The sequence below is a fragment of the Neophocaena asiaeorientalis genome, unplaced genomic scaffold, assembly GCF_003031525.2.
Source record: "Neophocaena asiaeorientalis asiaeorientalis breed wild unplaced genomic scaffold, Neophocaena_asiaeorientalis_V1.1 scaffold258, whole genome shotgun sequence".
Taxonomy (NCBI): domain Eukaryota; kingdom Metazoa; phylum Chordata; class Mammalia; order Artiodactyla; family Phocoenidae; genus Neophocaena; species Neophocaena asiaeorientalis.
The window spans coordinates 5,951,900-5,978,630 of record NW_020172591.1 but is presented as its reverse complement, the minus strand read 5'-3'; the positions used below and the strand labels follow the sequence as shown (position 1 = coordinate 5,978,630).

Genomic DNA, 26,731 nt, shown 5'->3' with positions numbered 1-26,731 from the left:
GATACTCCTGCCTAGTTGGATACTTGAGCCAATAAATTTGCTTTTATGTTTAGGCCAATTCGAGTTTCTGTCACTTGCAACAGATAGCATCCTGCTAATACAGTAGTGATAGGGCCTGACACATAGTAGGCATTCAGCAGATAACTGTAGCCTTCTCTTCATAATTTTTCTTTGGTTGGATTGAGCAATTTATATTAGATTAGATTAGATCATATTACATATTATGGTTTTTTTCCAGAGAAGAAGAGACAATCTGAAACTATCAGTTAGGTGACAAGCAACTTTATTTTGCAAAACAATCACTATACAGCAACAAATACATTTGCAAATTTTGCTTGAAAAACATGAACTAACTACAACCAGCCATTGAAGAAATGCCTTTCTATGGTAACAGGCTCTAGAATTATCAGAAGAAAGAAACCCCCCACAGATTTGTAGCGGCACGTTGGAACCTTGGAATCCCAGCATACAGAGTATACTTTTTGTTGATTTTTTTTTCTTTTTGCTAAAGTTGAAGTAGATCTTCATGATTGACATTTTAGGAGTCTAAAAATAAGCTTTTTCCTGCTAGGGACTTGGCCTCAACCTACATACCCAGGCTAAAAATCCTAGGTGTTAAAAAACAAACATCAATGCTAATTTTAGCACATCAGTCTTTGAAGGAATGTCTAGAATTTGCCTTTCCAAGCCATGGATCTATCTTTTCTGGCCACTTAGACCATGAATAGTTTATTTTCCTCCTTTCTGTGGCATGAAAAATAGGAGAAAATACTATACTTGCAGCTATGTCAGAATCAACCACATTGAGATTATTTCTTTAATAATATTGACATATTTTGGCTGATGATCCCATTTCCTGCTCTATAACTATATGAGTGTGTGGAGAAGGTCAGCTACCATCGAGTACATTTTTCCATTTAACCAAGTTCTCTCTTCAGCCTTCTTCAGCTATACCTAGTTAGTGTTACACAGGTGTCTTGCTTGTGGGTGGGATTTTAGCCCATCACCCTGCTGGAACTCAGCAGGAGAATCCAGAGAGAGTTGGTTCCTAAATGAACATGGCCTTTGAGACTCATCATGAACTCGGATCTCTCCTGCATCATTGTAAAGGACCCAATTATTGGTTGCAGGTGACCCAGAGAGAGTGAGTGGGCCTTTTAACTCTTCACAGCTCTGGATTACTTATGTTTCCTTAAACAGGTTCTCAAAGGCTAAAGCCAGAGAGAAACTGGCATTAATAGATCTAGAATTGGAACTATGAAGCCTTAATTTCTAGATCAGCGTATGGATGTCCCCACAAGAGTGGTGTTCAAAAAGCTTAATTTGTGTCGTTAATCTTAAGTGTAAAGGCAAGATGGGTTCCACCCCTTATCCCCATAAGAAGACATGTAGCCTGTGTTTCTTTCTTTTACTTGTACAAATTATCAGGTTCATTTTGTTAACTTTTTATAAAGAATTTGTATTTCCATACAAAGCAAGGGCATTTATTCATTATAATTTTGCTGTGATTTGAAGTAAACATTTGTTTTAATGCCAAATCTTATAACTTGGTACTTTATATAATCTTTATTTTGGACATGTATTTGTAAGAAACAATTTTGATATGTAGATCATGTTTACTTATTCTTAATGCTTATAAAAAATTTAAACCAGGTTGAAAAAAAATACTTGTTTCACAGGTTAAAACTGTTCTAACCAGCTGTTAACTTCAGCTTTAATCACTATCTAACACTACCAAACACATAAGAAAATACCGTTAAGTCTCCACACTCCTATTCTTTCTTCTCCTATATTCTGGTGCATTTCAAGGGAAGCTGATGAATAAAATGCCCAGATGGGACAAATCAAACCTCACAGCAATAATTAGGCAGAAAACAGACACATCCACAGTCCTAATCAGTCGTTTCTAAATCTTTGTCCTATAAAATAACTGATCTATAAATAGTTTCAGAAATGTTTGCCTACGTAAAACCTCTTAGTTGAGAATGAATGGTGCACTTTTGCTCCTAGAGTTTCTTGTATGGAAGTCGCATCGGTTGTAATTTCCAATGGGTCTCAAAATGGCACCCACGTCTCTGTCTTTGCATCCCTTGGCTTCTTTCTTAGATGCTACTACACTAGCTTGTTGCCTCAGTCCATATTCATCATTTTTTCCTTTATATTCGAGAATTGATTTGGCTCAAAGGAATCAAACGCCTACTGGACCATTTGCCTTTAACTGTTCAGATCCAGCCTACCATCCCTGAGCAAGAAAAATAACAGATAAAATACTAGAAAGCATCCATCTAGCCTGGTAACCCGCTGCCTTATTCAGGCTATTGACTATTTCATTGCTTATTCATAAATCTAAGATGAATGATTTGTAAAGTGAATGAATAGATTTGTGATTTCTAGACTGTATCTAAAGTCAGAATGGTATTATCTACTGATAAATAATAGTGTTCCTTTACAGAGTACAATGTTGGAGTTATGAAAAAACTGATTTAGATATCTGCATCTCCAATATTTTATAGCTATAGCTTCTCAAAATCCTGTATTTTTCCCTTCTGATCAAGGGATCTTTGGGTATGGAGGTCAAACATTTTCTATCAGATAATTTAATAAACAGGTACTATTTGGAAGAATGGGATAACATGCCCCCAAATCCCACTGTTAGTTTCAACTTTAGCAAATGGAAAAAAAAAAGAAAAAGAAATCTTAAGAAGTCTGTTTCATGAATGATTACAGGAATAAAACCCAAACTATCCTGTGATTCAAAATAAGATAAATCCATAATCTTACACCAACAATCTGTAAACCCTTTTATGTATAACTGGACCCACCCCCACAAACTCCATGTTGGTGAAAGCAAAGAAAAACAAATTTTTTCTAGCATCACGGGAGAGACTTGTATCTGGCACTAAAACAGGGTTACAGCTTTGAGTTGTTACAGAAAGCAACTTCATGCTAAAACTTTTTGTCTTTTTAAACTTTTTTTTAATAGGGAAAGAACCCTGCTAACACCTACTTTCACATACCTAAAACTGCAACACCAAAGGGTGCAGGAGACACAGATGCTGTGAATAAGGAAGTATAATATTCAAGTATATGAGGAAGTATCACAAATGGCCACAGAGAAATATATATATATTTATATCTATAATACTGTATCAAACAGATGGAAAAGGGGTGTGAAACTGGTAGTGTGTACACAAATCTAGCTGATCAACCAACGTTCTAATCAGACACGAGTCCACCCTAATGAAAGTGCTTCATTCCTAAGAGATGCACTTTATACCACTTCCTCAACCACAGCTCAAATGCGTCGTAACTATTTCTTAATTAGTTAAATAATTTATTGGATTGACTTATACTCTGATATAATTATCCAGGTCCCAAATGTTAATAACTTAATTGAATCTTTCTTCCCATTTATACAAAATAACGCTTTAAAAAAAACTTATTTCTTACATGCTCTTCCCTTCCTGCAATCAGACTCCTTGATTTAATTTAACCTGTAATAAGTTACAATGGGCAGCTTTTTATCTTTTCACCCAGCAACAAAATAGTGAAATGAGCAGCTTGGATTTTAACAAGGCCTTTCAGGATGTAGTGGATAGCCTTCAGGCACATGAAAGGTAGAAATGCAATTTTTAAAATAATATTACTCCATGCAAAACAGAGCAGAGCAAAAATAATTGTCCAATTGTACTCATGTAAAGCCAGTATCTTCCTTTTACAAATGGAAATCAAGTCAATTTCTGCATATACTATTCTTTTTTTAATATAAAATTGTAACAGTTACTACAGTTTGGGAATGAGATTATTTATTTTATGGTTTGTAAAGAATGAATATAACACCTGCTCAGAGCCCACTCCTGCCAAGAGCTCATGCCTAAATAGTATTACTTCAATGCTAAACGAGAAATATTCACAAGCCCTGCTTAGCGAGTGCGGCAGTGACATCCTCGGCCAGGGTGGCAAGCTGGGGGGATTCGAGCAGGTTGATGCTTCCAGAAGAGGAGACGTTGCTGAGTCGTCGGGGGGATGCCACGCTGGATCTGCCTGGGGACTGCGTAATGATCTCAGCCCCGTGGTCCACACGGGCCTTAGCATGCTCTCTGAAGTTCAACTTTTGGCTGTCAATCTGTTTAAGACAAGCATCAGTCCTCGTTAACTCAAGCATCTTAACTGTCGCTTAGCTCTTTCTCTATATCCCAGAGCTGACGTTCATGTCACTTCTATTCAGCTCTACCATCCCTACTTCTAGATATCCAGGCCTTCAATTTGGGACCCATTTTGATGAAGAGTATTTCAGAAGGATTTTTTAAAAAGGCAAGATCGGCTCAGGATCTTGTTTCTTACCTTGACATTACCACCTCCAGGTACGTGGTGAGCATTGTCAAGTGAACCAACTTTAGCTTGGGCCTTTTCTTTGAAATCCAGTTTCACACTCTCAATTTTCACACGCCCACCACCTACGTAAGAGAGGAGAAAGGCTTTTAAATGCCTTGCTAAAATTAAATCTTATATTTGTGGTGACTAGTTCCCCAAAATGATTATAGTAGGTAGACCATGGCAAACGACAAACTTAATGAACTCTACTATCCCTCCGACCATGGATGTGAAAGGAATCTTTTAGATTTCTAGACTACACCATCTACGGTAGTGACATCCTTTTTGTACCATTACGTGGATTGCTCTACATGTTAATTCCTTTCTCCTCTACTCACGTCTAACCTAAAATATCAGAGGGTTTTTTCTTGTCTGTGTGATAAAAACTCTAAAAATAACGCAATGAAAGTATCATATGTATCCTTTCTCAAACTTGGCACATTTAGTCTCTTATTTCTAAGGGAGCAAATTAAATTGCAATGAAGCTCTTCTTTATTTTTCTTAATGGTAATAGGTCACTTGTTCAAAGAACTATTAGGCTAGCAATGGAGTGCATGTGCGTAATATTACCATTTGTCAATTTTCAGCATTGATAGCTTGACTGATGAAACTGGAGTCAGGGGCTAAGTTGCTTAAGAGCTTCCATTTTAATTAGCAGATGGAGTGATAGGAAGAGACTTTTAGGAGATCCCATTCTTTTCCAGATGCCATAGGACCAATGTGACTCTGACTTTGATCTGATAATACTGAGACGGAGTTTTGACCATGCCATTTCCTTAAATGCTAATTAGTCTGAAACTCGAGGATCTGCTGATAGATGAGAGTGCCATGAGCCACCCTTCTGTGGCACTCCCCATTTCTGCACACCTTTCTCAGGCTTATGAATGTAAGGAGTTCTACATTGAGTTGTCCTTTAGCCTGTTCTTGAGCCTGTCTGCTGATGTCTTTGACCTGGAAGGAAGCTGGATTAGATACCTTTACCTGTCTCCACCTAAGAGATTAGCTTTGACTTGCATTATTCACTTGGTTTTGGCTCTATGCATTTTTTTGCAAGGCCAGTGGTAAGCCACGTGACGCTCTACTATCATTGCATCTCTCTTGGGATTTTGATTTGGGAAGAATACCTGAGGGACTCTATGGAAACATGGAAGAGATTTTTCAATTTTGGACTCTTGCTGCTTATTTATCTCTGTAGACGAGAGAAAGGTCTGTTAAAACTTTACAGGTCTCTTAGGCCTGTGGTGTTTTTCTCATGCGATACCTGGACATTTATATTAACACCCAATTACCTGGCCTTGAAATTGTATGGTGTTACTGGGTTAAATTTTGAAGATTCATTCATTCTCCTCCTGAAGGCTTAGGATGTACATGATGTTATTTAACTCATGCTTACAGAAGACATGTAGTTGTCCTTCCCTCAAAAGATGCACAGCTGCAGGAGTGTTATCCTTCCAACATTTTACTTGGCCCCGTGGGTCTCACTTGTTGGTTGTTAAAGGATTAGTGTGATTCATAAAACATAATTATATTGGTTAGAGTCTAGAAGATGTTGAGCTTTCAGCTACATGAGATCAGCTTTCTTAGGATCTTACTTTTCTATTTTTTGGTGGCCTCTGATAGAAATTGTCTTTTCAAGTTTTCTTTTATGGTTATATGTTGTGTCTATGTAACCTTGTTAAAATTTTTTTGAACTGTAGTTTGAGAGAGAGAGAGAGAAAAATAACAATGTAACATTGACCCAAAATATATTCAGAAAAGGAAGACTGAGAAGTCTATTTCTGTTGAAGTCCTACTAGGTATTTTTACGTAACTCTTAGAGTAGCCCATTTGAATTCAGACATCTCTGCCTTTGGTTCTGAAAAATTCTGGCCCCATCAGGAGCAGTAACTGCAGAAGACTATAATCCCCATCAAGCTTCATATGTCCCGAAGTGAAGTCCACAAGACCGGATATTTCAATTTGTGGCTCCAGGTATCAAATTGTTTCCTTTATTTTCTCCTTAGATATTCCACAATCCAAAGTAACTTTGTGAAAAGCTTGCTATTGACAAGGATCATTGAGCTAATACATCTTTATGAACTTAGTCACCTGGTTCATTTATTACGAAGTAAGAGCTAGATTTAGAAAAAGGTGGGAGTCCATGACAATAGCCTTTTATGACCAGTAAAACATACACAGAATATTTTCTTATCTATATAAGATTTTTCTGTGCATCAAGACCCCAGGTGAATTTAACTGAATGTATACTTACTGTCTGGAATGAAAGAATCCAATATTGTCTTTTGTATTCTGGAAGAAAGTAGGCAGTGTAGCCAAATACTTCTATCATACTGTTGACACAGTACAAAGTCAACTAAATGTTTGTAGACTTAAGTAATAGATGGGGAGTTGTGAAGATACCCACATGGGAACATATCCCTGCTGTTTCCTAAATGACAGAGAGCTAATTCCGGGGTAGCAATTCTGAAACCAGGAATGGAGATTCCTTACTCGTAGTTTCTAACTCCTTGACTTGTCTTATGAACACCCTTTGCCAAAGAGAAGCCCAATTTCTCGATATGTTTCCAGTTCGTTTATCTATTTTGAAACATATCCTATCTACCTTTGTTTTTCAACTAATAAATTCTTCTTAATAATCTCCTGGTCAGAAATCTCATTGGGCTCAATCATTCTTATACCTTGTTTTGATAACATTTGAGACAATGATTAATAGGAATAACCTATTACCTGGTTTAATTAAGATGCCAAGCATAGATGGTTAAAACCAATTGCTTCCTCTCGTCCTTCAATGGTATATATAAATTGTGTCAAAATATTCTCGAGAAAATTTACAAATTTGACAGTTGTCCATTATTTACATATGCATGGAGGTGGAGTTTAGCAAAAACATAATACATGATACTCAGAAAAAGTGACTCATAATACATTAGAGGGAATTAAAGAGGGAAAAATCCCCAGCAAGGTGAGTAGAAATTCTACCATAGAGCATCAGTCTTATGAGATATTCTAGAAAAACAAGAAGTCCATGGTCAAATGAGTTGGGGGAGACATTGCATTCTGAGGATTCACAATACTTATAGACCTGGATCTGAGAAATTCAGCAGAAAAGTTAATTTTTTCAGCTTTGCTTAAGCACAGTCCTTTTTTCACATAATGTAGAAAAACAATTTCTTGAAAAATCTTTGGAAATGCTTCTTTCAGTGTATGTATTATGTATAAATACATGGCCCAATGTATTTTATAGACTATATATTTCCAACGAGCTCCAACATGCATGTTGCGTACATCGAGATAAACGCATCTCATGTACCTTTTAATTTTATTTATTTATTTAATTTTTTTTTTGTCTTTTTCTCTCTCTTTTTTTTTGTACCTTTTAATTTTTAACATGTCCTATGATACATGGCCTGTGTGTGGTAACTAAGTTTACTTGTCCAAGTGAAGATGCCTTGAAATTTCTAATGTAAATTTCTATTAATAAAAGCATGACGTATCAGGATTTGGAAAAGTCCTTCCAATTAGATATTTCACAGCAACACAAATTTTGCTTGTCAATTTCTTGAATCCAATCTAATATCTCCCAGACTACTAAAAAGAACGGATTTACCTGGCCTGTGGCGGATGTTTTTCAGAGAGCCGCATTTGGATGTCACGTGGCTTAGGTCTATCTTCTTGGTGACAATCTGTACCTGTGTGAACCACATAAAATGTGCTTAAAGTAGTTTAGACATAAACAACCCCCAAGATCATAAGTCAAATCTAGAAACATATCCAAACTCACAACATACAACAACATATACATACAAATGGGAAAACACAATCTTCCATAGATCCTCCCACATGTTTGGTTGGAAAGAAAAACCAAAGTGAAGGAAAATCCTAGAATAGAAGATTTTATTAGCAGAAAACAGATCATGCCCCAAGGGGATAGAAACACCTGGATGCATAAGGCAAGCTTCCACCCAGAGAACGAAGCCACACGGTGTCAAACCTTTCCATAAGCAAAGAGCCAAGTGAAGAGAGAAATTATGCTTTAAAAAGTGATTTTTACATAAAAGTGACCAACTTTGCTCATAGAAACAAGAAGTCCAACACTGCTTCAAGATAACAAGAAGAAGAAAGCTCTAAACATGCTTTTCTAAAATACCATTGTCATGTCTTGGCTAAATGGAATTTTTATCGCACACCAAATTATCTATAAAATGACAGCATTTTTTCTTCTTTGTGTCTTGTTGAAATTATTTCATCTCCCAATATTTGAAACAGTGCTTTCCAAGTGTGGTTCCTGGTCCATTTGCATCAGAAATACATGGGAATTACTTAATTGAACACTGGAAATGGCGTCAGGGAATCTGCACATTTGAACAAGTGATTCTTCTCTAGGGGAAAATTTCAGACTACTGTTTTGGAGGTTGGAAGCTCCCTTACTTACTTTAGAGATCATTAGTTATCTCAATTTATCCTTTTCCATGTAGGTGTTTTGACCGGCAGCACCCATAGTAGAGGGCAGCTGGGTCTACCCTCTGATACCTTCAAATTATTTCCTAGGACCAAGATTGCTTCTGTGAAAGTACCACATGGTGTGAGCTTACAGTCAGGGCAACAGGAAGTAGGGCAACCTTGTCAGTGTAAATGCTGAGCCTTAAGCTTAGCCCTGCACCCTGGAAAGAGCCCAGAAAACCTTGCTGTGGTCCTCCCACGTGGCATATTTTCACACCCAGTGGAGCTACTTTGAACATCAGGTGACAGCTCCTGCTAGAAGGGACTTGCTTGTCTCTCCTTTCACTGCTTGACTCCGTCTCTGCCCGGTTGAGGAGCAAGGACCCAGGAGTCATTAGATAGGTGAGAATTCCGGATTTGATAATCTATAAATTACCTCAGTCACAGACGGTCAGAATCTGAAGTTTAGGTGACAGGATCTGTAGTATAGAGAGTCACCCAGTTCGCCTTTTTTGTTATTCTAATTTTACAAAGAACCATGCTTTCTTTAGCTTGAGTTTGCCTGTTTCAACTCTTCCTCAACTACATTTGAGAAACACGGATTCATCTTTCCCTTTCTCTCATAGGATATTATTTTCACTCAATTTAAGAGACAGGAAAAAATTCCATCAAGACAGAGTATACTGGGACTTGAATCTTTTCACTGAATTACAGATGAGCCATGCTTCACCAGTTTTGTATTATTCCAAATGATATCCCAACTCTCATGAATAATGAAGCACAAAATATTGACATTATACAGTTTGGGTACTTTCAAGTACATCAGACTTTGCCTCAAGAGTAACTTAAATGGAGCTAAAAAGTGTGTGCACAGCTGACTTTTACAGGGGAGTAGAGACAGCATGAGAAAATACCTTGAAGCCAAAGGCCAGCAAACAAATTGGCAAGTGAGGTGGGTTTTCCATCTCCCCGAAAACCATGGTGTACCCCATTAAAAAAGCAAGAATTCGCCAGTGATCTTAGAGGGAAGGATGGGAAGGCCATCACCAAAAATGCAAGGTTGACAAGCTCCCAAACCAGGGGGACGTATGGAGCAGCAACAAGAAGGGGGGAGTGTGTTGGGAGGGAGGCAGGAAGGAGACCAAGTGCCTGCTGTGCAGATGGCTCCACACAATCAGGACGGCTCCTCACAGAAGCTTCTACTTACATTTCCGCCCCCAGCAGAATGTTTGATGTTATCCCTGGAACCACATCTGGACTGAACCTTGCTAAAATCAATCTTCTGGTTTAAAATCCTAACCTAAAAGGAATTGGAAGTAACTTCACTGTGCATTTTTCTTTCAATATGCTGGGTATAGGGAACCAGAAATGGGCAGCACCAGAGGCTCCAAACTCCCTTCCACCTACGTAATCATTTAAGAGAAAAAACTAACACTGAAACTGAAGAGCAGGTCTATCATATGAATATGAGCCCCTTTTCTCCTGCACCCCGCCCCCCCAAGGGCCAAATGCTTGAGAGCCTTAGATATCCCAGCCGTAGGCTGCTATAATCTGGAAACAATATAGGAAAAGAAAAATAAAACTTGAATTATCTGTGAGGAGGAGGCTTCTGATATTGTGGGCAATGCTGGGACTCAGGTCCACTCTCTGGAAGGGCCAAGATTGTAGTCCAGCCCAGGATCCTGAAGGATACACCAGTGCCCCCTCCTCCCCCTTAATCCCTAAAGTGTCACCCATCACAATTGTGAATCACCTGGTACACTTGACTTGACTATGATTGGTCCACATAGAACAGGTGAGGTTCACATTGGTCTGGCTGAATGCTACGGGTGAGGGTTCTCATTCATCCAGGGGAAGAAGCCCTGGTTTCCCAAGACGGTCAACAAGGAGGCTCTGGGCCTCCTCTCCTGAAAGGATTTATGATTCCCTTGCTGGTTTGGCTTGGTAGCCTTTTGAAAGGCCTCTCTCTGACAACTGCTCATAAATAGCCATTATTCTTGGATTTGGTGTGAAAGCATTATTTCCGTTTTTAGAGGCGAGAAAACCAAGGACCATTAGCTAGCTGACTTGTACTGAGTCATGAACAGGTAGTCCAGGCCTTGGTTGGGCCCAACAGATATGAGGTTAGGTGTTCTATTTCTATTTTCAGCAAGTCCAGTACTCACCTTGAAGGCAATAGTAAATCCAGGTAATAGCAACTCCAGATCTGGAAAGATATTACTCCGGTGTAATGTAATGTGCAAAGAAATAACTCTTGTAGCTTCGTTCATGTGTTTTTGAATTGTGCGTGTTTTGGAGGGCCAACAAGCAATGTAAGAATGGAAGGAAAGGTTTATTTTTGTTTGTTTTATCTTACTTTGCCTACAACTACCCCCCAATAGCTAAAGGGAAATCACGTCTTTAGTGCTTTAGGGGACAATTTATCCTCCTATATATGAAAAAAAAAAGCTTAATAAAATTACCCTAGATATACAGCTGTCTCTAAGAATGGTATCACATCTCTTGGTATTCGCAACACAGAGTAAAATATTCAAGAGCACGTTGAATCCTGACTAGTTTTAACTAGACAAAGCTTAAATTGCAGCATCTGCCTAACATTGACAAGATAGCTCGTTCCTTTCAGGGAAGTATCATCCACAGCTCTCATCGGCAGCCCAAGGGAAGGGCCTCTCGTCAAAATCTGAATTCAGAAGACATGATGATTGGGCCACTCTCTAGGGCATAATACAAATTCCTATTAAAAAAATGGGGGCTATCACAGAGTCTGTATCTAGCCACATGTGTAGTTGTACTGTGAGAGTTTCACATGAATTGTAGATGCAGATAATGAAGGCAATAAGGGCCACTACATTTCAAACCTCACAGGTAAGTTATTTTTAGAAAGTAAATAATTTTGATTTGTTATTTCTAATAATAATACTTTCAATTATTCTCCATAAGGATCTATTTATTTTGGCAATGAAACAGAATTCATCTAAGCCATTTTTCTAATCCTTGGGGATATACAGAGTCTCATATTTCATTTACAAATTTTAATTTAGAGATCATAAGAGTACCAGTCAAGTGACTCATTACCAAGCGACCAAAAGCCAAATGTTAAATCTGACTCATCTGTTGCAAATATGGAAATTCCAAATTCAGTTATATAAATTTGTTTGACTCTAACTTTTAATCAATTGTTTGACAATTTTTATGATTTCGAAAACAAATGATTCAAACCGAAAGGGGACACATTGCCTGCATTATTTAGAAATGATTTAAATCTTAAATTGTAAAACTTCAAGGCCAACTTCAAAGTCGATTTTCCCGAGAATCATAGATTTTCTAGCGTAAAAAACTAGCTGGCCTTTTTTTTTTTGGTACGCGGGCCTCTCACTGTTGTGGCCTCTCCCGTTGCGGAGCACAGGCTCCAGACGCGCAGGCCCAGCGGCCATGGCTCACGGGCCCAGCCGCTCTGCGTCATGTGGGATATTCCCGGACTGGAGCACGAACCCGTGTCCACTGAATCGGCAGGCGGACTCTCAACCACTGCGCCACCAGGGAAGCCCTAGCTGGCCTTTTTTGATGGTAGACTATATTAACCCATGTTTGCTCAATTTGACATGCATTAATAACACATTCTTTACATATTTCCATAATTGAAAAAACTTCATGGTACATATATATATATATATTTTTTTTAAGATGTTGGGGGTAGGAGTTTTTATTAATTAATTAATTAATTTTTGCTGTGTTGGGTCTTCGTTTCTATGCGAGGGCTTTCTCTAGTTGTGGCAGGCGGGGTCCACTCTTCATCGCGGTGCGCGGGCCTCTCACTACCGCGGCCTCTCTTGTTGTGAAGCACAGGCTCCAGACCTGCAGGCTCACGCACAGGCTCACGCACAGGCTCCAGACGCGTGAGTTGTGGCTCACGGGCCTAGCTGCTCCGCGGCATGTGGGATCCTCCCAGACCAGGGCTCAAACCCGTGTCCCCTGCATTAGTTGGCAGATTCTCAACCACTGCGCCACCAGGGAAGCCCCATGGTATATTGCTTTTGTCTAAAATGAGGCAAAGTATGACATTCATTTTGCTTAATGGTTGAGTGGACAGAAATAAAACCACTCTGGGCAGTGAATGTTTGATGTTCAGTAAGTTTTACACTCTAGCTTGACAACTTGTATTTGAGTCATGTGACTCACATTTATGCCTTAGCAAAATTACAAAATACTTCATGCCAAATATCTCTAGGATCATTGGCAAATAACACCTTAGAGAGTTAATTCCACAAATACAGGCAGTCCTCAGAAACCATCCCATAAAATAGAAAAATAGATGACTGCTGTGAAGCATAAGGCTTTATTTCAGATTAGTTTTTTTTATCAGAGTTGAGTTTAACTTTCTGTTCTCTGTGGATAGATTGAAATAAAAACTATTTTCTTTGGGAAGAAATTTTCATTGGACTTTTGTTTTCCTAAAGCCTATGTCAAGAAAAATTATGTTAACATCTTAGAGACTGCCTAGAAAAAATATAATGACCTTCTAATTTACAAATGAACTAATTTTCTATTTAAATGATATGAAGGAAAAATTATTTGAATAATCATTATCCAACATTAACTCTAAATCACACTTTAATCTTTGTTAATTTCTTTCAATCAAAATTTTTACTTGCTCTATTAATGCAAAGAATATGACAACCTTTCCTCCTGCATACTTCATAGTGGAAGTGAAATGTATTATTGTATCAATCAACTGGATCATCCTCCTAAAACTCTGCCTTATTCAAAATTCTACCAAACTCCCTATTTCCTATTAAATGCAACAAAACTTTTAGCCAGGCAACCAGGGTTTGTAGCAATTCTGATTTTTGAGTCCTCTCTTAATACTTTACATTTCATCCAGACTGTATTCTAGTCCATATTAAGGGCCTTGTTACATTTTCAGGTTCACCCCCATGCTTTCTTCATGTTCTTATCTCTTGACAGAATGCCCTCTTTCCAAGTTTAGTCTGTAACAGATCATCCTTCAAGGCTCAGCCAAACCAGTCCCTCGAAGTGGCAGGCTGGCAAAAAAGGATTTTATTCTCATGGGCATACATGGATTACTTGTATGCACACACCACTGACTTTTCATTCATATAAGGGTCTTATAAGCATGAAGAGTTATAAAAAATAGGTTAATGTAATTGAATAATTAATCAGAATTATTTAATTTTAATTAATTCTATGTATTCCTCCACAATGTTAGGAAAGAACAGAATAGTTACTTTCTGGATATTCTTGATGTGAGTCTAGTTGAATTTTACCATAATGGTTCAATTGAAGTGATCTGCCACTGTACTCTCTCCGCATATAAGTTTAATTGCTCCTTTAGAGAAATGAGCTTTTTGTTTTCCCCCCCAATATGGGGTTACTCTAAGAAAGGGCAGGAATACAAAATGCAGGCTATGCCTGTAGATAGGAAAAGATCTCTTACTAGAGATTAGTTGGAAATATGAAACATGAAAAATGAAAGAAAATACAATCCTAACATAGTTTTTAGTAAAACAGTTTATAAACCAGAGGCATTAATCACAGTGTCAACTTGGATTTCTTGAGCAACAGAAACTTGATTTTTTTGACACTCTCTGCTGCTGCTTATTTAAGTAAAAACATCCCCATGTCAGCTCAAGATGGCAAGATATGGAAAGTAACTGGGAGTCCGAAAGTTTGGATTCTGTTCTCAGCTCCTTTACAGTCTGGTACTAGGTCTTTCAGGTCTCTTCTAGGCATGAACCTCAATTACAAGAAATTTCCGTCTTTCTCCATCCAAGGTTGTCTTAGAAAGAAATTCTTTTTGAAAGGTAGTGGACAGTGACACTCAATTGACTTCCCTTCAACTTTATGGGGAATTAAGCTTTTCCTTTGGGTTTGCATCATTTCTCAGGAAGGCTTATTAAGCTTTCCTTTATACTTGCATTATAAAAACACTTTTCTGTCTTTTTCAAAAGTATTTCCTATTCCATAACATTCAATTTTAATGAAAACTATTTAGCCTCTATAGAGTCCAGAGGTATCATATATTAAAACAAAAATATTGTTATATCATATATTCCTGAAGATTGAAAGTTCTCTGGAACAGATGATGTTCATCAAATATTCATCTGTTAACAACCCTGTGCTGTGGTCAAAATGCATACAGGTATACAAACATTACAGTCCCTTCTGAATTTTAATTAACTCTACCAACACTGATCAATAACTTCTTCAAAACTAAGTATATAAATATAAACAATAAGTATATTTCAGTACACATTTTAATAGAAATAATAGTTTATGTGAAAACATACAATTCCACAGATCTCTAAGGAAAAGAATATGGAAGAGGGCCTATTAAGGCATCAGCCCAATTTTCCTGTATAGACTGTCAAAAAGCACAGAAGGTAAAACCTTGTTGAGAAACCTTGGGGTGAATGCACAATGTTGAAAAATTTGGAAAGAACTTTTTGGTGAAACAGACATTGAGTTTAGCCTTTAGAACCACTGTTAAATATTTTAAGTGGTCTGCCCATGGGCACTGGAAGGAAAGTTATGAATATAGCAGTCATTGTGACTCATGAAAATTAACAAATAATGAGCTTTATCAAGTTCATATGCCAAAATCTTAACATTACATTTTTTTCTTTAGTTTAAAATTTTAAGGAATACTGGACCAAGTTGGTAAGAAAGTAACTTTTTGAGAGTCTGTTCAGTTGTTTGAAAACAACCTGAGATTCAATGCTGTTCCCATGTCCTTGCTTGGTTTGTAAATGAACAGCAAACAAAGAGACTCCACAGGCCACAACTTTTTAAACCCAAAGTAATAATTTTTCCACAGTTTTAAATAATTAATATTTATGAAGCTTAGCTCAATAACTTTTCATTACCTTAGAAAAGATACTTGAATTACAGTTATAAAATTCTATTGCATAAAGACAGGGTCCCTCAAAGAGAGAGAGAGGCATGGACATATATACACTACCAAATGTAAGGTAGATAGCTAGTGGGAAGCAGCCACATAGCACAGGGAGATCAGCTCGGTGCTTTGTGACGGCCTGGAGGGGTGGGATAGGGAGGGTGGGAGGGAGGGAGACGCAAGCGGGAAGAGATATGGGAACATATGTATATATATAACTGATTCGTTTTGTTGTGAAGCAGATACTAACACACCATTGTAAAGCAATTATACTCCAAAAAAAAACTGAGAAAAAAAAAAAAATGACAGGGTCCCTGATCTCAAGGAGCTTTCATTTTGAGATAATGATGAATTTGAGAGCAAAAAAATGCCTTGTAATGTATTTTGGTGAACAGTTTTTCTTCATGCTGGGTTGCATTTTACAGTTAATGGGATATTTTATTACACTTCTTATTTAGCACTTATTTGGAGGCCTAAGGAGATGGAAAGAATGGCTTGGAAAAAACTTAAAATTAAATAAAGGCAGGGAACTAGGGGAGGACAAGAAAAAACAAACAAACACTTTTTTTCTGCCTAGATTGTAGAGGCCAGGGGATGTTATTGTCATCCATTCCCCTTTTATCATATAGTGTCCAGCATAGTCTTCGTAAATGATGAAAGAATAAATATACAAATGAGAAAAAAGATCTAAATAAGCTTCAGTCTTTCTTTTTTTTTATAAAATTTATAATTTGTAAATTTGCCTATATATTAATAGCACTCAGTAGACCTTCACAGTGGTGACCATCATAATTTTATATAATGAGAAAAAAATCCTGTTTTACTATAACTTATCAGTTGCCTCCAGAATTAATTCCATTTTTTCATTTGAATATAAAATTGAAAGCAACTCATTCAAGTTAGCATGTGAAAGGCCAAAAAACGTCTCAGGATAATGCCTAAAACTTTATAAGAAAATATAAAAAAGATTCCACTCTACATTTCACGCATTTCATTCTCTCCTTCCTCTTCCCATTGCTCCCCCTTCCTCAATTACACTCCTATTTCAGAAACACTGCTTTTTCACTCAACTTCAGCTGGCCCTTTGTGGCACAAATATTTATGGAGTCTATTAGAGTACCTAAATGAATGTTTTTTGATGAGCTGCAATGCAAAAGCACTGTAGAACCATGGATCTGAGAGCTTAAAGTATCCACATAGTCTATTTAAATGAGGTGGTGCTATATACAGAAACAAGTATTATTTTGTTGCTTCTATCCTACAAATAAGAAAGTTGAGGGCTACCCTGGTGGCGCAGTGGTTAAGAATCCGCCTGCCAACGCAGGGGACACGGGTTCGAGCCCTGGTCTGGGAAGATCCCACATGCTGCAGTGCAACTAAGCCCGTGCACCACAACTACTGAGCCTGCGTGCACTCTAGAGCCCACGAGCCACAACTACTGAAGCCCACGCACCTAAGAGCCCATGCTCCGTGACAAGAGAAGCCTGTGCACTGCAACTAGAGAAAGCCCACGCACAGCAAAGCAGACCCAATGCAGCCAAAAATAAATAAATAAATAATTTTAGAAAATAATAATAAACTATAAAAAAAAAAAGTCGAGGACTAGAGAGGTCAGTATCTAAGGTCACACAATAATTTAGCAAAAAAGCTGGACCAAGAACTCAGCTCTTACATTCTGATCCAATATTCTCTTAGCCAAAATTCACTGTGGTCCCAGTGTGGGGTGTTTCTTTGGGTAATAACTGTAACAGCTTTAGGCAGTCACACTCATTCAACAAGTCACTAGAAAGAATGCATCTCTCGATGCATATAGTATACTACACTCATTCAACTTTCACTCAACAAATATGCCAAATACCTACCATATACCGAACACTGAGGATGAAACAGACCTCAGCCCTGATTTTATGGAGCTTATGGTCTAGTAGGTGAAACAAGATAGACATTAAATAATCAATTATACAATGGAATGTATAAATATGGTGAGAAGCCCTGGCTACAGTATCAAGAGTATATCAGATAGAGAAAATAACAGAAATATTCTACTCAGTATTCTGTAATAACCTATATGGGAAAAGAATCTGAAAAAAATGGATATATGTATATGTATAACTGAGTCACTTTGCTGTACACCTGCTACTAAGACAACATTGTATATCAACTATACTCCAATATAAAATAAAAATTTTTTAAAAAGAGAAAAGAACAGATGAAGGGAGACTAGTTAACAACTATTGCAGTGATATCAACAAGAGATAACATATCCTGTGCTAGGGTGGTGGAGAGTGGACTGAAAGAAATGGGTAGAATAAGTGCTGTTTGGGGCACAAAATCATTAGCACCTAAAGATGGCCAGGATATGGAATGAAGGAAAGGGAGATGAAAAGAAAACTCTTTGTTCTGATTTGTGAAACCACCTCATTAGTAACTTTCAACTATCACAAGGTGCTTTGTATACTGATCTTCATAAAGCTGACAGAGAAAAAACAAGACACTTGTCAAAACATGTAGGAGTATTCCATATAAATCAAAGTGCCTATAAAAAAAATCTGATCCACAGATAGAAAAAGTACCATTCATTGAGTTGTTGCTTAAATTTTTTATGCCACACATTTAGAGAAATTGTTTATTTTCTTACCTTTGTTTAAATCAAGCAGACTAGTCCTTAAAAAGCTAACACTTTTTATTCTAAAATTTAGCTTTAGATTTAATGTAGCTTAAGGAGCTAGGTACATTGAGATAGTTTTAAATTAATACACTTAATAAGATAGCTTTACCTATGCCTTGAGTTAAATCAACCAAGCTTACTATCTATAGTGAATCTGAGATTACATATGTTCTTTCCAGTAGAATGAATTTCTATTTTAGCTGAAAAGATTAACTTTATTGCTTTCTGTAAAGCTCCTCATATCTTCAGCTAGCTTATCTATTCCATTAGGCATTGATTTGCCTCACCGAACTAAGCCCTGAGCTGAGCCTCTTTGCCAATAGAAAATTGGACTTCAACAGAAGAGATAATAGCCATAAGCACAAACCTTATACATATGGAAGAGCAATAAATGTTCAAAATGGGGCAAATAATAAAGCTTCCCAACTTGGAAAGTTGTTGAATTCCTAAGACACTATATCTTTCATTATACATTTCCTCTCCCTAATATTAGTGATTGCACAAACTTTAAAACAACAATAATAAAGCTTTTAAAATTAAATTATTTACATACAATTAAACCACTCTGAATTTTATTACAATAGAGTCTGTGCAGATGGTTTGAATTAATTAAATTAAGGTTACATCTACCAATTTACTCCCATCTTCACCAATAAGAGTTGTGTGACTTTTTCAACTATAGATGACATATGTCTATTACAAAACTGGGCTCCTACAGAAGGTATCAATGTTGTCTTGGTCCTCTTCAGTGATTCTGGGTTGGTCACTGTCCATTCAAATATCCTAGTATATACAATTACTATTGGGGACAACATGCCACTGGCTTCAATTTCCCCACAGGGTGCATTTATGGATTCTCTGTCAGATAACAAGGGTCTTTAGCATATTATCTTGACAATTTCTAAGAAGCTTTAACATAAAAATTTCTCTTAGTCATTTTATAAAGTTGAACCTTTAAAATCCAATCAAAATCCCCAGTTTAACATATACAGAAAAAGACCCTTTCCTCACTCCCTGTATTTGAGACGATCATACACTATAAGGAGGCTTTTAGGGGGATAGTGTTAAAGTGTTGAGTGAAATACTTTTCCTACAAAAACAGTCCAACTGTAGTGCATCTCAATTTCCCAGTTCATTTTCCTGTCTAGTTTAAATGCATTGATGCCATCTATCACAAAATAGAAGGCAAATATATTCCCTCCATCTATTTCTTATATTGGTGAGGAAATACCTCCTGCTTCTCCAACAAAAGTCACTTTATAACTCCACTGTTGTAGATTTTTTCCAAGTCATCTGAGGATGTGATAGGATAATTTTGCATCAGGTTACCACTTGCCTCATGGAACAAGAGATTTTCTTCAAATGACATGATGATTTGAGGCTATTTTTGTTCCTTCTGTAATTTTTTGTGTCATATCTTTACTAACCCTAATTACCATAATCTCTAGGGCAGCATTAGTTCAGCTCAAACGAGTGAGACATCTTTATATCAATTTTATCAATTAACAAATATAGTAGAAGTCAATTAAAATTAGACAGAAATATTCACAGCCAGATATCATAATGAAGTAGAAAGAGAAAATAAATAAGTCTTCATATTTTGGGCTTCGTTTAACTTAATGATTCTAGCAAAGCTGAGGCCAAAACAACTTTTTGTCTGTCTTGAAAAGTCCTTTGAATAAAATCATTTATTGTCAAATTATATCAATAATTATTCCCTTCTTATTAGATTTTATTTTTAGTTTCAATAAAATATCTTTGAGGCACTTAATATTCCCTTGTGATTCGAAGAAGAAACAGGTTCTTTTAAGTATCAATATTTTTCAGAAGATAAGCAAGTAAACTTCACATTTAGTTAAGGAGAATACCAGGACACTGGGATATTTATAAAAAGAGAATTGATTTTAAATACACATGATAATTACTCTATTTTAGGGGGTAGCTCAAAGGAGCTAAAATAATAAACTTGCAAATTGGTACTAAATTTATTTTATTCAACTTACTCTTTTCAATTATTTATGTATAAATATAAAAATAATATGACATTTGGATATTTCCAAAAGGCTCAAAATATTTCCTTCTCTTGGATGTGCAAAACTATGATAAAGGCAAGAGTATGAGATTTTTCGAATTACAGGCTTAAACTTGGTAGAACTATTTTTGTTTTATGCTTAAAAAGTGTTTCTTGTAGCTCACATTTTAATAACATTTTTCTATGAAAAAGCATCTTTCTGTGACTATATTATTATAGAATGTTATAGTTGTTCTGAAAATGGCATACTGAGTCCTTCGTTCCATCTTTGGTTGATTTTTGCTTAACTCTTTGGACTTTCTTGAACAGAATCACAATGAGAAAGCAAAGAAGTCTGTTGCTAAAGGAAGAAGCAATATTAAACTTTTGTTTCAACACTGAGTAGGAGTCTTCGACAGCCTCACGTTTTGGCAAGACATTTCTTCTAAACCTGCTGAAAATACATTTTCTTTGGCATGAGAGAGGGATACCAGAAATCCGTGGCAGGAAATATAAGAGATAAGAAAAAGAGTGGAAGAAAATAATATTGAGGTTAAAAAGAAAAGCTGTTTTGGTATATTGAAAGGGCATTACAAGTTTGCTAATGTATAAAGGAAATGATTACTTTCTCTCTTCTTTCACTAACAGATGGGTGTTTTATCTCTTCATTGACAATAAAAGTCAAACTATGGGTATATCAATATCACAAGGGAAATATTAAATGATATTTGTATTTGTATTGTATTAGTCCTTCCAGGCTAATTGCTTTGTCCAAACACATAGTGTAAAAGCAAGGTTCAGGTTAAGGTAGAACTCAAAGCCCTCTGGTTGGAAAAATATGTGAATATTTGCTCTGAAGCTGGAGTTAAGAGTTAGTAGGTAGAATTTTACTAAGAACCCTATTCAATAAAATTAATCTGAAATAGATTTTCCAGTAGAACCATATAGAACTGTCTATTAATTATCAACATGAATATTTGCCCTTTGCAATGTTTGGGCAATAGCAGCCAGAGAAGAAACTTGGGGAACAATGTTCTGATTTGGAATGATCATGGGAAAATGGTAGAAGATGTCATAGGAAATCCTTGGGGAGAAGGAAGGCGATAAAAGTGGAATTACTAAAAGATGGTCAAAGGAACTCACAGTCAGGATCTAAAACAGATCACTCAAATTCATATCAGAAGTGTAACTTTAATCTATTAAGTTAAAATCCACAAGGCAATAGAGATACATTTAGAAAAGATCTGTTAGGTAGTCAACTAAAAGATTCTCTTATACGGTTAAATCAATTTTTATCTAGTAATAACCACAAGCCATATGATTTCCATCATATTTCATAAGCTATCTTTCTCAGATAAGATCCATACCCTCAGCAATAAATCATAACCTGTAATGCTTTAAAACCTCCATCTCCCTTTTGTTTTAAGAACCGTTAGCCTATAATATGAGGATGGCAACATAATGGGATTTTACTTTGGCAGCAGATACGTGTGTACATGTGATTCTTACCTGCCCCCCTTTAGGCTGGTATTTGATGTTCTCTGTCGATCCAATTTTGGATTTGACATTCTTCAGGTCTGGCAGTGGTTGGTTGATAAGCCGAAGTTGCTTGGGAGTAGCAGGAGATTTTGGAGGCGTACGTATAATGGCAACTTTCTTCTCACTGGGCACCAAGATGGCAGACTTGGGGGTTCCTGGTGTGTGAGGGGTCCTGGGGTAGCTAGGGGTTCCAGGAGTGCCTGGTGTGCGTGAAGAATAGCTTGGTGGGGTACCAGGAGTGATGGCGGTTGATCCGGGGGTAGTGGGTGTTGAAGTGCCACTTTTTCCTGCTCTGCGAATTGGCTCTGACCCTATATTAACAAACAAAACAGAACCCAAACCACAGTGTCAGAAAGTTCTCCTGGAGACACCCCCCTTCCCATCCATTGTTAGAACTCATAATTCATTAAATTTCTAAAGGGTTAACATTTGTGAATTACAGCAATGCTCGAAAAGGTGAGAACCTCTTATTTTTAGGCCCATAAACTGGTGACATTCTTTTGATTCTATCAATGTGAAGATAATACTTGGGTTTTCCTGATTTATTTATTTATTTATCTATCTATCTATTTATTTATTTATTTAGCGGTACGCGGGCCTCTCACTGTTGTGGCCTCTCCCGTTGCGGAGCACAGGCTCCGGACGCGCAGGCTCAGCGGCCATGGCTCACAGGCCCAGCCGCTCCGCGGCATGTGGGATCCTCCCAGACCGGGGCACGAACCCGTGTCCCCTGCATCAGCAGGCGGACTCTCAAGCACTGCGCCACCAGGGAAGCCCCTGATTTATACTTAATTCTCATTATGAATGTGTCAAAAGCATTTTCTTCTTGTGTGATCATTTAGGCATATGGATCTGCCTTTAGTTGGAAAAAGAGTCTGCACTTAACGTTCTTTGTGGGCTCATATTTACTGAAGAGTCTTTGAATGACATGCAGAACACTCATTCTTTTGTGTAGTAAGTTTATTCCGAGATCCAGGTGGATACACAACATAAAATTGTATATTTAGATCACATGCTTTTGGCCTGCATAGAAAATTATTTAACTCTAAAAAAAAAATCCAGTTCTCTCCTTAGAAAAGTGGGATGTTATAAAAATTTATTCACAGTGAATCTTGTACCTGATTGTGTTTGCAAATATTTCCTTTATAAGGAAATATATCTTAGCTCTTATTAGAAAAAACAAAACAATTTCTTTCCTTAGAAAAGTAGGGTGTTGTAGCAATATGTTCACAGTGAATCTTGTGATTGTTTTCTCCCATACTTTCATTACTAGCTTGCAGTTTGGAGTCAAATCAATAATCCTTCACTGTCTATTAATAATAAAGATATTGTGAGGTGTATTTCTTTGCCTCAACTTGAAATTAACCTCATTTTATCATTTAACTCATTTCCCCTCATTTTCCTATGCTATGTTTCTCACATTATTTTTTTAATGTGGGTTTAAATGCCATTTCAAATGCTTTTTTGAAAGAATAATGATATAAATGAGGATACACCTTAACAGATTTCAAAGCACTTTTGTGAATACCGAACATCTTTTGTGAATAACCAAACATACACACACGCAGTAGAGGCAGCTCTTATTATGTGTAACTTAACAGTAAGGACATTGAGGTTCATTTACCCAGATGATACTAAATGCTAAGCCAGATAAGATATTTAGCTTCTTAATATTTGTTGAACTTTCTCTTAACTCTAAAAATCTTTCGTCTAAAATAATACATTGATTCCAATAATAGAACACTGATTTACACTGTTTTCATTTATTATACAAATTCTTTCACTTTTTAAAATATTTTGTAGAAGGGCATGATTTTTATTTTTTACTACTGAGTATGTAACTTTGTAAAATCAATGAATCTTCTGGAAATTTTGTAGAGGATAAAGATATAACTCATTAATTTTAAAATTAATGAAGTAAAAGGTATCGTAGAGTCATCTGATGTAATTCATCATCAGTGCAGAAAGTTCTTCCTGAGAAAGGAGACTATTAATCTTTGCTTAAATATTTACAAGGAGTGAGCTCAAGAGCGCTTCTGAGATAACTGTAGTCTGAAGACAAAGTAAATCTACCCATTGGTCTAGACTCAGTCTCCTGGATAACCAGAATAATTTTACTTCCTCTCTCAGTGAACAGTTTTCACATATCAAGGCAAAGTTGCCCTGTGTCCTTTTGGTCTTTTAGTAAAAGGGCAAGACATGGGTAGACTATTCAACTGGCAATATGAAATGGGATTTGAGAAGAGTAAAGTGATAAATTAGTGATTTTTATTGCTTTCCACAAATATGACATTTCAAGACCAGGATAATACAACCACATTCAACTTGTCTTTCTGTAGATTCCGGGCTATAACATGTGTTTATGGAAAGGTTTTGATGTTGGTTTGAGTCAGTCACTATGTCCTGAAAAATCTCTTCAGAAACTTATTTCCTCCTCAAATGTATTCTCCATCACGTCATCACTTTTAAATAGCTCAGGTCTTTTGGGGAGAGGGGATCATCTCTGTATTATTTGCCACTCTACCTAACACTGGTGTCTTTTATGGGGCCTGAACACAGCAGGAGCTTAACATATTTTTTTTTAATGGTATGAATTTGATTGAGAATTTATCCAAGTGTGCTGAGGTATTTTTCACTTCATGGAGACCGAGTTAAAGCAGTAATCTGGATGTGCATGACAATATTTACTAAAAGAAACATTTATGTAAAAGTGAGTTATTTCTATACCCCCAGAAAATGGCTTTAAGTTTTGAAAAAGTAAAGGAGGAAGGTTCTGTGTTATATCTGGAGAATGAGAAAAAAACACAAGTATTAAGAAGCTCTTAATGCTGCTGTTCAACAGACACGATCAATTTTTATTGTAATAAATTATGTTCTAGTCATCAAAAATGACAAATTCGCCTGTTTCTTATTAGTTCTGAAATAGAGAAGATTAAATTAAATTACCAAAACGCTCTTAAAAATATTTATGAGTTACTCTATGACACTATGTTCTTATTTATCTTGTCATCTCTTCAGTGACAATGTCTTTCCCTCCTCTTGGGCTGAATGAACTTCCTGCATAGCACTTTCTTTCAAATCTTTTCAATAGCTGTACAAAATGCTAGAATATTCCTGTGTGCAGTTAAGGAGATGATAGGCAAATGGGAGGAGGCAAACTGCTTGTTCTGCTAACTGTCCCTATGCCTTTTAGCTATTGCTATGTAGAGCTAAAATAGACCCTACGTCCTAGATTATCAGAGTATCCTTTATGTTCATTGCCAAATAATACAATGTTGTATGCTTATGAGCATAAGTAAAGGTAAAAAGTCAAGGTAGAATTGGCTCAGGACATAAAAAGCAATTTGTATACAGATACCTTTTAAAAGGCAGAGTACAGTGGCTCAAAGATGTGGATTTACGTAAGAAAGTGTCATTTTGCTTCCATGGCAACAAATACTAGCATGATTCAAGGTGTGTTTGGGAAGCCCTCGGGCCTTTGTGTTGGCTCAACATCCCTGGGGTAATTGCTGATGCTCAATTCCAACTCCAGGTATTTGGAGTTAAATTCTCTTCTCTGGAGATTACTAACTCTTAAACGTCTTCTTTGCTAGTTCATTTGCCTGCTTTACATGTGCTAAGGTGAAAAAGAGTGATCTCAAAGGCCTAGCATGTATTTCAAAGGATGTTAATGCTTCATGAATCCAAACGGTGTGGGACACAATGGCTTTAATTATAATAAACACTTTCACTGTAGGCAAAAAACGCTGTTTAAGTGTCATACAAAATAGTCACATTTGAAGTGGGGCAATTATATTAAATACTTAGAAAATAGGTGGTGAAATCAACTATAATGTGATAGTAGTAGCAATTTCCAACACTTTTGTAATGGATTTTAAATGACAGAAAGGCTATTCTCCAAATGTTTCCACAATTTTGTAATAGCTTTTAAATGACAGGGATACTATTCTCCGAGTGGTTCTACAGAACAGTTCCCTCATACTATTTCTTCTAAATAAATATAGAGAAGACATTAAGAGGACAGGTTGTGAACTTATCAGTGGGCTGAAAACCAAATTCAGCCACTTACTAGCTGTGTAGTATTGAACAAGTTACTGTCTTTAAAAGGTCAGTTTTCTCATCAGTAGATTTAATGAGGTTATTAATATCTAACCATCAGCATTGTTAATTAAACTGATGGAAAAATGTGTCTTAAGATTTTAGCACATATATGTGATTAATAAATGGTAGTATTTTTGTGGTAATAGAAACATGTTTATGAAAATAATTTAAATTACTAGATAGTCTTGGTAGCAACACAGCACGTAAGTGGGTAATGATTGGAACTTTTTTATATTCTTTACATAAACTGTGATAATTGCTGACCATTACGTTATGAAATCAAAATAAATTGAAGCTATTGCATAGAACATGCTATGTTTACAGCCTCACTGGAATGCAAATTCTTACCAAATTGAGCAGGATCCTTAATTTTGATTGTTGATTTTCTAGTTAGATTTTAAGACTTGAAATTCTAATAAAGGTTAAGCTTTTATATTTAAAAAGTCCCTGGACTTCCCTGGTGGTCCAGTGGTTAAGACTAGGAGCTTCCACTGCAGAGGGCACGGGTTCTATCCCTGGTTGGGGAAGTTCGGTACGCCATGTGGTGTGGCCAAAAAAAAAAAATCCCTGACTATTGGTTTTCTCTACTAATTAGTTCTTTCGAATTTTCTTTTTTACTTTAAACTTCAAGAGAGAAAATATATTCTGAAAATGACTTTATTTCAATCCTATTTAATGGATAATG

At 36.6% G+C, this 26,731-nt stretch overlaps 1 protein-coding gene across 3 annotated transcripts in view; it reads right to left on the bottom strand.

Annotated features, from left to right (window-relative positions):
• Positions 1 to 266: 266 nt before the first annotated feature.
• MAP2 (microtubule associated protein 2) overlaps positions 267 to 26,731 on the bottom strand; it is a 276,003-nt gene continuing 249,538 nt past the window's right edge. For 2 of the 3 annotated variants that reach the window (XM_024738399.1, XM_024738401.1), the window contains 4 exons: positions 21,916 to 22,256; positions 7,982 to 8,063; positions 4,345 to 4,457; positions 267 to 4,126 (listed from right to left, as the gene is read on the bottom strand). In XM_024738399.1, coding sequence (XP_024594167.1) covers positions 3,911 to 4,126; positions 4,345 to 4,457; positions 7,982 to 8,063; positions 21,916 to 22,256 — 752 coding nt within the window. In that variant the 3' untranslated portion in view covers positions 267 to 3,910. Of the gene's footprint in view, positions 4,127 to 4,344; positions 4,458 to 7,981; positions 8,064 to 10,021; positions 10,115 to 21,915; positions 22,257 to 26,731 lie in introns of all 3 variants that reach the window. The other variant, XM_024738400.1, reaches the window with a different exon arrangement.